This window comes from Suncus etruscus, chromosome 10 (assembly GCF_024139225.1).
Source record: "Suncus etruscus isolate mSunEtr1 chromosome 10, mSunEtr1.pri.cur, whole genome shotgun sequence".
Taxonomy (NCBI): domain Eukaryota; kingdom Metazoa; phylum Chordata; class Mammalia; order Eulipotyphla; family Soricidae; genus Suncus; species Suncus etruscus.
In genome coordinates this window covers 87,261,483-87,273,395 of record NC_064857.1, presented here as the reverse complement: position 1 = coordinate 87,273,395, position 11,913 = coordinate 87,261,483, and the positions used below count along the sequence as shown (strand labels likewise).

General features: G+C 39.0%; 1 protein-coding gene across 1 annotated transcript in view; it reads left to right on the top strand.

The window, feature by feature from the left end:
• The window catches only part of TTBK2 (tau tubulin kinase 2), a 123,758-nt gene that overhangs the window by 28,042 nt on the left and 83,803 nt on the right, over positions 1-11,913 (top strand). Inside the window, exon 4 of the mRNA XM_049782461.1 lies at positions 11,378-11,451. Within this exon, the coding sequence (XP_049638418.1) occupies positions 11,378-11,451 (74 nt within the window). The remainder of the gene's footprint in view (positions 1-11,377; positions 11,452-11,913) is intronic.

The following is an 11,913-nucleotide window of genomic DNA, read 5'->3' as shown; positions in this document are numbered from 1 at the left end:
TAAATTTGCTTAATTCATGTATGACTCATTACTAGTATGCTCTTTTGTTATTAACCTTTCAGTTGAAAGGCCTTATCATTTTACTTTATATTTTCTTCTGAATGATTTTTTTCTACACTATTGTCAGATCACTCTCTTTTAAAGTTCTCTGCCTGTTGCAGAAGGAGCTAATGATTCTACTGAATTGAGCTAGATTCACGAATTCTGCTTAGATTTTATAAATGTGCATGTTTTAGCCACTTCTATAAAAACAATCTGCCCATATGCTTGTTAAATAATACTTATCCTATTCTTAGATATTGCCCTCAGTAAATATAGCCATAAAATTTGCATCTCTATTGTTTTCTTTTAACATGTTTTCCACCATCTTGAAGTATTCGAAAATATATCAGTGGTGAGCTCTTCAATATGTAAATTTAATAGAAAAATATTTTTTTTAATGTAAAGGTTCTTTTTTTTGTCATATCTTGTGGCACTTGGGGTTTACTCCTGGCTCTGTGCTCAGAACTTGCTCCTGGCAGGCTCAGGGGACCATAAGGGATGCCGGAATTCGAACCAGCATCTGTCCTGTGTTGGCCACCATGGGCAGGGCAATCACCTTATTGCTGTGCTATTTCTCTGGCCACTAATGTAAAGATTCTTTATTTCATTAAATGGTGAATTCAAAGCCAGTTTAGGAATCTGAAGTTGAAAGTAGGGTATGTTTGGAAATATGTTGAATTTTACATTACTTTGTTTATGAAAAATTGATTATCAATGATTTTGTGAATTAATTAGTTCATCTCTTTGAGTACAGAAGACCTTAAGGCACTTATTCTTATCCTTATCAACAAACGGAAACCCTCTAAGCAGTATGAGAACAAAATAGAGGTAGTTTATACTAAATATTAGGAAAAATTGCTTATTGAAAAGTGAATTTGACTGTGGAAACTTCTCAGGTCACCAGTTTTTTTGAATGGAGAATCAGAAAGGAAGTTCATGTTCCAGGGTTTCTTTTTTAAATTAGCATGCATTTTTAGACCTACTTTTGGTTTACATATAAATCAGACAGACCCCAAACCCAGCTTAGTTGGACTCTGGTACATCACTGAAATTGAGCACTAAAACATCATACCTATACAGCTAGGCAGAATATCACTAGAAATGAGTCACTAATTCCCAACACTGCTTGACCCCATTTCTGTCATTTTTTGAGTATAATTTTTATCATTTCAGCTCTCATACTTAGCTGTGCTTTACTGACAACCTGTGCCATTGTTTCTTTTTCTTTTTTTTTTCTTTTTTTTTGGTTTTTGGGCCACACCCGGCAGTGCTCAGGGGTTACTCCTAGCTGTCTGCTCAGAAATAGCTCCTGGCAGGCATGGGGGACCATATGGAATACCGGGATTCGAACCAACCACCTTTGGTCCTGGATCGGCTGCTTGCAAGGCAAACACCACTGTGCTATCTCTCCGGGCCCGCCATTGTTTCTTTGTGCTCATTAAACATCCTCACAGTATTGTCACTAAGAAGTTATTGTTTGGGGCCGGGCGGTGGCGCTAAAGGTAAGGTGCCTGCCTTGCCTGCGCTAGCCTTGGACGGACCGCGGTTCGATCCCCCGATGTCCCATATGGTCCCCCAAGCCAGGAGCAACTTCTGAGTGCATAGCCAAGAGTAACCCCTGAGCGTTACCAGGTGTGGCCCAAAAACCAAAAAAAAAAAAAAAAAAAAGAAGTTATTGTTTGAGAATTTACTGAGCTTGTTGGTGCTGGTTGAACTTTCTTTTTTTTTTTTGGTTTTTGGTTTTTGGGCCACACCCGGTGACGCTCAGGGGTTACTCCTGGCTATGTGCTCAGAAGTCGCCCCTGGCTTGGGGGACCATATGGGATGCTGGGGAATCGAACCGCGGTCCGTCCAAGGCTAGCGCAAGTAAGGCAGGCACCTTACCTCTAGCGCCACCGCCCGGCCCCTGAACTTTCTATATTACCGTTTTTGCTCAATGAATTCAGTGGTCTTCTACATGAATTCCCTATTGGGTTTAGTATGTTCCTGCTTTATTGAGGATGAATCTTTGTAGTTAGCCCACTAGGACTCTGAGTAATTAGTTGGGAATTGCTTCTTTTCTTTCCTGCTAATCTTTACCTAGTGACAGGGCATTTCATATAACTGTTAACTGTGTGGCAGTGATCAGAGGCATAGGCCTCGTTGAAATGATGCCAAACAAACTCTCAAATATGTACAATAGTTCATTAAGTCAGTTTGGTCAATAGAAAAAAACTCATATAGCTTAAAATTCTGTAAGCCATTCTAGAAAATTATCAGACGCAAGTGGTGTTACAGGAGCCCTATTTAATAGTTATTCTGTCCGAAATACAGATTAACAGCCTGGAACTTGTCATTGGAATCTGAAGTAGGCATAGTCCTGTGATACTGAACTCTTAAATTTGTGGGAATCTGATGCAAGCTCCAGATAGATTATGTCAATTGAATTTAGACAATGCAGTCACCATGTCTGCTACATGTAGTTGGCCATCTATATAGATTTACTCTATCCTCAAAAGAGATGTATGTGGGGACCAGTATGGTAGTGCAGTGGTAGGGTGTTTAGTTTGCATGTGGCTGACCCAGGATGGACCTGGGTTCGATCCCTGGTGTCCCATATGTCCCATATGTCCTTATCCAGGAGCAGTTTCTGAGCACATGGCCAGGAGTAACCCCTGAGCATCACTAGGTGTGGCCCAAAAACCAAAAAAAAAAAAAAAAAAAAGATGTGTATGAAGTAATGAGAAATCGTGGGTACATGGGCCACTCAACTGAAAATGGCAATCTTAGGAGAAGAGGGTTCCTCCTGAAGTCTCCCCCCTGAAGCTACACTGGTTGTACCCATCACCTACTGCTGCCACTTTGCCATGGGCCCAGCTTCACTGCTCAGTCATAGAGCTCTGCAGAGATACCACACTAACAAAATTCCAGGTATAATAGTAGTTGGAGTAACATCTGCAGGAATTTTTTGAAGTGTGTGTGGTTACCCTCTCTTCTCCTCCCCACCTTCTTGTATTTCAGGAAGCTTTAGTAGTTGAAACCACCCTCTACAAAAGCCATAATATTAGCTACAGAGCTTGGTATTCCTGGACCAGGCTGCATGGCCACATTCATATCCGCATGATAACTCTAGATTTTTTCAGTACTGTTATCTCAATAGTAGCATACCAGTTTAGATGTCAACATGGATTTAAAGCTACCAAATGTTTAGAAATAAAGTTCACTTTTATATTTTCTGTGCAAATAATATTTCAGGGGCAAATTTATTAAAAGGATCACATTAAACATATTTGGAAAAAATATAAACAAAATAACAGGAAATAAACTACCAACAGATTACTTAGTAAGTCTTTTGAAATAATTTAATGACCTCACTGTGAGATATATTAATTTTCATAAATTTTACTATGCTACTTAAAAAATAATTGTATTACCACTTACTTGTAAACAAACAACATAAATATATTTGTGCTTTCCAAGGGAGGGTAGGCTTGGGAATGGTTGGGAATCTGGGGACAATGGTGGATAGAATTTTACATTGATGGTAGATTGGTCTTGGAACAAACATATTTCTTAGTAATTATGTAATACATGGTCTTTAAATAAAGTAATTTATAAAAAAATTGAATCATAGGACACAATTTCAAAATAATTGCTTTTTGTGTCTGAAACACATATTTGGAAATAGAAGTGTTATGAGTTTAGTAGCATTATGAGAGTAAGGAAGAAATAGTAGGAGTATGTCTTTTCAATACTATCAACACATGCAGAATTTGTATAAAAATTACTAATATGGGGCCAGAGAGATAGCACAGCAGTAGGGTGTTTGTTTGCCTTGCATGTAGCTGATTCAGAATGGACAGTGGTTTGAATCCTGGCATTCCAGGATATATATAGATCTCTGAATATGAAGGCCTAAGTTGTCATAGCCTTGGCTAAACTTTTTGTTTATAAATGTATGATAAATTGGATTTCCTTTAAAAGGATTTTTATGGATATTTATTCCAAAGAAATCATATAATTAACAGAAAGATATTCAATAAGATTAGTCATTATAAAATGTCAAAACTATAATGCAATACCACTTTACCAAAATTACTATGAAGAAAAAATAATATAGTAGGGAAATTGCTCAGAGATCATGGCTGAGATCATGCTTTTTAATAGGAGACCTAGGTTTGATCTTCAGCTCTACATAGTCCCCTAATCATCATTGTGAGTGACCCCTAAGCACTAAGCAAATGTAGCTCCTGAGCACTATTAGGTGGGGTCCCCCCAAAAAAGCAAACAAACAAAAAGTAGAATCTTGGGATAGTGGAAGTGTACCAACCTTGCAGACTTGAGTTCTAAAACTGGTTCTGCCCTTAGGATACCCAGTGCCCCAAAGTGTACTATATCTAGTACACCACAATAAAGTATATGCACCATATCCAGGTGTGTGAACTCCAAACCAAAGGTGTGCAACCCCTGCTGTCGAAACAAAAAAAATAATAATAAAAGGTAGGGAATGGAGGAAAATATGGCAAGCTGTGTGGATACGATACGATAAAAAGATAAAGCAGGGGCTGGAGAGATAGCATAGCGGTAGGGCATTTGCCTTGCACGCAATCAACCCAGGACGGACTTCAGTTCAATTCACAGCATCCTATATGGTCCCCAGAGCCAGGAGCGATTTCTGAGCGCAGAGCCAGGAGTAACCCATGAGCGCCGCTGGGTGTGGTCCCCCCAAAAATATAAAGCCAGATGGGCAAAAATGGAGCACTTAAATATTTTTGATAGGAATGTAATTGCTCCACTATTTTGAAAATTTCTAGCAGTTCTTATGGACTTCTTAAGATTAAATATGCAACTTCTATATGACCTAGCAATTGTTCTGCTAGCTATCAATCTAAGAAAAATGAAAATGTTTTTCTACACAGAGAGATATATGAATATTTGTATATATACACAAATATATGAATAGAGGGGCTGAAGAGTTAGCATGGAGCTAAGACATTTGCCTTTTATGCAGAAGGTCATTGGTTCAAATTCCAGCATCCCATATGGTCCTTCGTGTCTGCCAGGAGCGATTTCTGAGTCTAAAGCCAGGTGTAACCCTTGAGCACTGCCGGGTGTGACCCAAAAACCCCCCAAATATATGAATATATACAAATATATATGAAACTTCTTATATATTACAGTTCATATATACAAAACATATGAATGTTCATACATAATAAAGTGAAATAATAATAAATAAATAGTAAAGTGAAAGTACCCCATTGGATAGTCAGTGGATGAATGACTTGCTAAATGCACACAATAGGATGGAATGATACAGCATGGAAAAGAAATAAAATACTAGTACATACAACAGCAAGGATCAGCTTTGAATACATTATGCTAAAAAGAAAATAGTCATAGAGACTATGGTAGAGAGATGGTACTGTGAGTGAGACACTTACCGTGCATACAACTAATCTAGGTTTTTTTTGGATTTTTGTTTTATTTTTGGGCCACATCTATTGACGCTCAGGGGTTACTCCTGGCTATGCTCTCAGAAATCACCCCTGGCTTGGGGAACCATATGAGATGCTGGGGAATTGAACCATGGTCTGTCCTAGGCTAGCATTTTAAGATGCCTTACCTCTAGCACCACCACTCTGGCCCCTAATCTAGATTTTGTTTCTGTTACCACATATGTCCTTGAGCCACACCGGGAGTAAGCCCTGAGCATAGTTGGAAGTGGCTCCCAAAACTAAAATGTAAGCAAATTGGGAACCAGTCATAAAAGATTTAATTATTTTATGGTTACATTTACATGACATTTCCAAAATAATATATAGTGGTCAAAACTAGATTAATGGTCTCAGCAGACTAGGAGACTTAGAATCATGATATGAGGGAAAGTGATTGCTAACGAATTTATTTTTCTGATAGGTTTGGAATGGGGCTGATGTTCTAATGTTCTAATTTTTTATTATTGTTTTTGTTTTGGGACCAAACCAAGCACTGCTTAGGGTTATTCCTGACTCTGTACTTAGGTACCACTTGTGGTGGTGCTCAGTTAGGATGCTGGGGATTGAACACAGTTGGCTTACCTCTATAGCCCTAATATTCTAATTTTGGGAAGGTTTTAATATTTATTGTGATAGTTGTACAATTTTAAGCTATAATGTAAAAACATTTATTTATTTATTTATTTATTTATTTATTTATTTATTTATTTATTTATTTATTTATTTATTTATTTATTTATTTATTTATTTATTTTGGTTTTTTGGGCCACACCTGTTTGATACTCAGGGGTTACTCCTGGCTAAGCGCTCAGAAATTGCCCCTGGCTTGGGGGGACCATATGGGACACTGGAGGATCGAACCGCGGTCCTTCCTTGGCTAGCGCTTGCAAGGCAGACACCTTACCTCTAGCGCCACCTCACTGGCCCCGTAAAAACATTTAAATGAGTGAATTGGGGGCTGGAACAGTGGCGCAGAACAGTAATGCGTCTGCCTTGCCGGCACTAGTCTAGGACAGACTGCAGTTCGATTCCCCGGCGTCCCATATGATCCCCCCCAAGCCAGGAGCGATTTCTGAGCACATAGCCAGGAGTAACCCCTGAGCGTCACCTGGTGTGGCCCTCCCAAAAAATAAGTGAGTGAATTGTATCATATTAATGTTTCAATAAAGCTACTACAAAAATATTCATTTGAGACTGCAGACAGAAAAGTGGGTAAGGCACGAGCACTGTATGTGGTTCCCTGAGCTTCTATTGGTATATTCCTTTGATACAGGAGTAATTCTTGAGCACAAAAATAGGAGTAAGCCCTGAGTACTGCTAGGTGTATTTCTAGAGCCTCCTCTCAAAATCCCATTCAAAACCCACAAATTTATAGGTGCATCTTACATATGTATCTTGTGCAGAACTGCATACTACGGTCTTTAGTCTTGAAATAATTGTAGAGTCCAATACAGAAAGCACAGTCAAAAGATACTGAAATGGAATTCATCTGTCTGTTATATTACTGCCTGTATGTAACATTTATTATAAGAGCTGTAGTTAATAAGGTATGTATATGATAATGGGTGGCTTGTGTTTGTATATTCTATGTAAGAATATAGTCTTGGGCCAGAGAGATAGCATGGAGGTAGAGCATTTGCCTTGCATTGCAGAAGGAAGGTGGTTTGAATCCAGGCATCCCATATGGTCCCCTGAGCCTGCCAGGAGTGATTTCTGAGTGTAGAACTAGGAGTAACCCCTGACCACTGCTGGATGTGACCCAAAACCAAAATAAAACAAAGCAAAAAAATAAAAAAAAAAAAAAGAATATAGTTTAAGGGTGCTATTGAGATTATTTAGAGGTGTTCTGTACTGAGAATTTCTCAAATTTTATAAGATGATTATATGAGAAGGGGTGGAATGGTAGTACTGTTGGTAGGGTGTTTGCCTTGCATAAGGCCCACCTGGGTTCAATCTCCAGCATCCCGTATGGTCTCCTGAACCCACCAGCAGTAATTCCTGAGCACTACCGAGTGTGGCCCACAAAAGATTTCCTAAGAGACTGAGCTGTTTTCTGTCCTATTTCTATATCTCTCCTCAATGGACAATTAATACAATGGTTGACTAATGCAATTTTTGTGAATGGGCCTGTGAACAAATTTATTAGTACAGAGTGTAGAGCTATTTTTTTGTTTGTTTTCCAGCTTGATAAATGTTTGAGGGTCCAGTGCAGTGGCATTAAGGCGTAGGGTGTCTGCCTTGCCCGTGCTAGTCTAGGACGGACTGTGATTCGATCCCCCTAGTGTCCCATATGGTCCCCCAAGCCAGGAGCGATTTCTTAGTGCATAGCCAAAAGTAACCCCTGAGCGTCACCGGGTGTGACCTAAAACAATGAACAAAAAAACGTTTGATAACAGCATAATTTAAGTATTGCTAGAGCTTGGTATCTGGAGTCTACGCAGGACTTTAACTGATAGTTAATTAGATCTCACTTTCTGTATTCAGTCTTGGCAACCTGGGTCTCAGTCTTCCTTTTCTTTTCAGCATTTATCTCTATGTTGGGAGAGGGACTTCCAAATAATACTCGTTAGGTCTTGGAGCCACTCCCAGTCATGCTGGGTCTGGCGTGCTCTTTGGATGGTCAGTGCTTGGACTTAGCATATAGTACTACTAGGAGCTTGCAGTGCTCTGGGGACTGGAGGTTCTGAGGCATGCACCCTTTGAACTGTCTTTTTGGCCATTTATTTTAAATTATTAACATGTTCTTCATGAATCATTCACTGTGCTCTCCTTGTTTATAGAGGATATTTTGCATAATTCTTCATTGGAAATATGAAGGTTACAAAGTAAAAGTCTCATCAGTATTAACATTCCTTCTCAAGTTCCTCCATGAAATTCTTTTTCTTCCCTTTTTCTTCTGGCATTGACCACAGTTGTCTTTGAAAAGTCAATTAACTTCCACTGATATTACACAAAGCTCTTATTTTCTAGAGTTCATCTCTGTTAATTAAACTCTGTACTTAAATGTCTGGTAGAACATGCGTGTTCTGTGTATTAATTAGTGCAAAATAACCTATTAATGATTTATCCTCTCATATAATCATAACTTATCTCTTGATTTGTATAGATGCTGTTTACTTATCAACTTAATGTAAGCTTAAAGTCTTTCTTTGGATTGCAGAGATAGCTGGAGAGGTTTTGGAGCACTTGCCTTTTCTAGGTTCAATTCCCAGCATCCTATGTGGTCACCTTAGCTTTATCAGGAGTTAGCCCTGAGCCATCTGTGACCCCAAAACAAGCAAACAAAAAGTCTTTCTTCAACTATCTCTTCTTGTCAATGTCTGTTCTGTTTTTTAAATCTTAATTTAAATTACTATTTCCACTGCTTCCATTTGACTCTCCCTCATATTTTATCTGTATTAGTAAGTTGCTTTGCAACTCTTTTTTTTTTTTTTTTTTTTGGTTTTTGGGCCACACCCGATGGTGCTCAGGGATTACTCCTGGCTGTCTGCTCAGAAATAGCTCCTGGCAGGCACAGGGGACCATATGGGACACCGGGATTCGAACCAACCACCTTTGGTCCTGGATCGGCTGCTTGCAAGGCAAACGCCGCTGTGCTATCTCTCCGGGCCCAGCTTTGCAACTCTTATACAAATGATTTTAACAGCCTTCACTTTCCAAAATTTAGCCTAGATTATGTGCCTTTCATGCTTACAAATCTCTGGACTCTGTTATTCCCCCTGCCCACTGTTTAGTCTAATACTGAATTAAATCTGAATTTCTTTAGGCTGCTGTTTCTTTTGGCTTGAGCTCATGTTTGGAGGATCACTGGGTGCTGGGGGCATTAAACCCAGGATTCTAGTAAGTTGAGCTATCTCCCGGCCCATAGATACATTTTCTTTTTCCTTTTTATTCTTTTTGTCATACCCTAGCAGAGCTCAAGGTTTACTTCTGGCTCTGCGCTCAGAAATTCAGTCCCTGTGATGCTCGGGGAACCATATAGGATGCTGGGAATCAACCCAGGTTGCTGCATGCAAAACAAATGCCTTACACATTGTCCTATCACTCCAGCCCCCTCTAAGTCTTACTGCATTTCTCAGTCTACCTCTTAACTCTTATCCAAACCTTTAGCCTTCAGTTCAGTCATCTTTTTTTTGTTTTGTTTTGTTTTTGGGTCACACCTGGCAGCGCTCAGGGGTTACTCCTGACTCTACGCTCAGAAATCGCTCCTGGCAAGCTTGGGGGACCATATGGGATGCTGGGATTTGAATCACCATTTTTCTTCATGCAAGGCAAATGCCTTGCCTCCATGCTATCTCTCCGGCCCCAGTTCAGTCATCTTTCATATATATATACTTGAATTCTTCAGAATTTTTTGTTCCTCTCATTAAACTTGTTGCAGTGAGTATCTGTGTTCTGTGACAGATTTTTTTGTCAAGTTGTTTTTATTAAAAAGATCCTTAATTTTAAAACTTAATTTTTTATACAGCGGGTTGGCACTTGCCTTGCCCATGGCTGGTGCTGGTTCAATCCTTGGCACCAAATATAGTTTCATGTATATCGTAGTTACCCCTGAGCACAGAGCCAAGAGTCAGTTCTAAGCACCACGGGATATGACTCAGAAATAAAATAAAGGACTGGAGAGATAGTACAGTGGGCATTATGCCATGTTTGCAGTTGACCAGGGTTCAATCTCCAGCACCCATATGGAGCTAAGAGTAATCCTTGAGTACCATCTGCTGTGGCCCAATTATTCCCTCCAAACACACATAAAAACCCCTCAAAAATTAAGTCTTAACTGAATACTACCACTAAATGATTTTTTTTGTTTTTGCTTTTGTTTTTGTTTTTGGGCCACACCCGGCATTGCTCAGGGGTGACTCCTGGCTGTCTGCTCAGAAATAGCTCCTGGCAGGCACGGGGGACCATATGGGACACCGGGATTCGAACCAACCACCTTTGGTCCTGGATTGGCTGCTTGCAAGGCAAACGCTGCTGTGCTATCTCTCCGGGCCCACCACTAATGATTTTAAACATACACACACAAATTGCCTTTAAACATTTTTTTTCTTCTGAAAGTTTTAGGATGTATTGTCATTAACTAGTCTTTCACTACTAAACTTTAGTGGCCAATTGAGACAGATAGCTCTGGACATTCTTCCTCCACTGATTAAGACTGGAGTGGCAGGTATTGGAGATAAATTCTTTAGGCTTCTGAATAGAATTAAGTTTGCAAGTTCCAGCTGCCTTTGGGTCCTAGCTGGGAGTGCTTAGGGTGTAGGGGATCATACTAGGGTATGATTTCTTGGGAAGTGTGCACTCTAGTAGTCCATTGAGCTAGCTATCCATCTCAAGATTTATATTTTTTTTTTTTTTTTTTTTTGGTTTTTGGGTCACACTAAGCAGGGCTCAGGGGTTACTCCTGGCTCTATGCTCAGAAATAGCTCCTGGCAGGCTCGGAGGATCATCTAGGATGCCGGGATTCGAACCACCGTCCTTCTTCATGAAAGACAAACGCCTTACCTCTATACTATCTCTCCGGCTCCAAGATTTATATTCTTAAAATAATTCTTAGTTATTATTGTTTTGTATTTTCATATGTATAATATAGGCAGATTGATATAAAATGTCCTCTTAATTTATTTCTTTCTAAATAAAAATTGTTTCTTCATTAATGTATTCATTCATTCAATAAGATTTGTATATATAAGAAACAGTGCAGGATTTGGTTTTCAGGTAGGTTGAAAATTTGTATTTAATTTGTAGGTTAAGACAGGTCCGTTAATTTTAATTTAAAAATAATCTGATATCTTTTAATTTTTAGAAGAGAAACCATAGTGTAACCTATTCCACATTTTTCCTCATTTTTTTTTATCCAGGGAAAGACCACGTTTGTAAATTTATTGGCTGTGGGAGGAATGATCGATTCAACTATGTGGTCATGCAGTTGCAGGTAGGTTACTTTGAAATGTATCTTAACCTTTTCAGCTTTAATCCGAGTATATAATTACTACATTTAAATAAAAATAACAGCATTATAGGTGTAACTCAAAATATTTGTTCTATACAGGTGGAGCTTTATTGAAATATGTTGTATTTATCGGTCTATGTGACGCTACATATGGTCATATGACACACATAGTTTTTAGAGGAGGAAAACAAGAAAAAAATTCTAAAGCAAATGGTGTACTAAAATATTAAATAAATTATAACAGAATAATATTTCAACCATGTTAAGTGAACAGCAGTCAACATGACATTAAGAATCATTATGACTGTCATTAACAAATGGAGAGAGTTTAAGTTTTGAGTACTCTTCTAGTTTTTGGGAACCCCAAGAACTACTCAGCTCCAGGTGACATTCTCTCCATAAGTCACACAGACATTTCCCCCCACCTTATTGGGGGGGGTAATA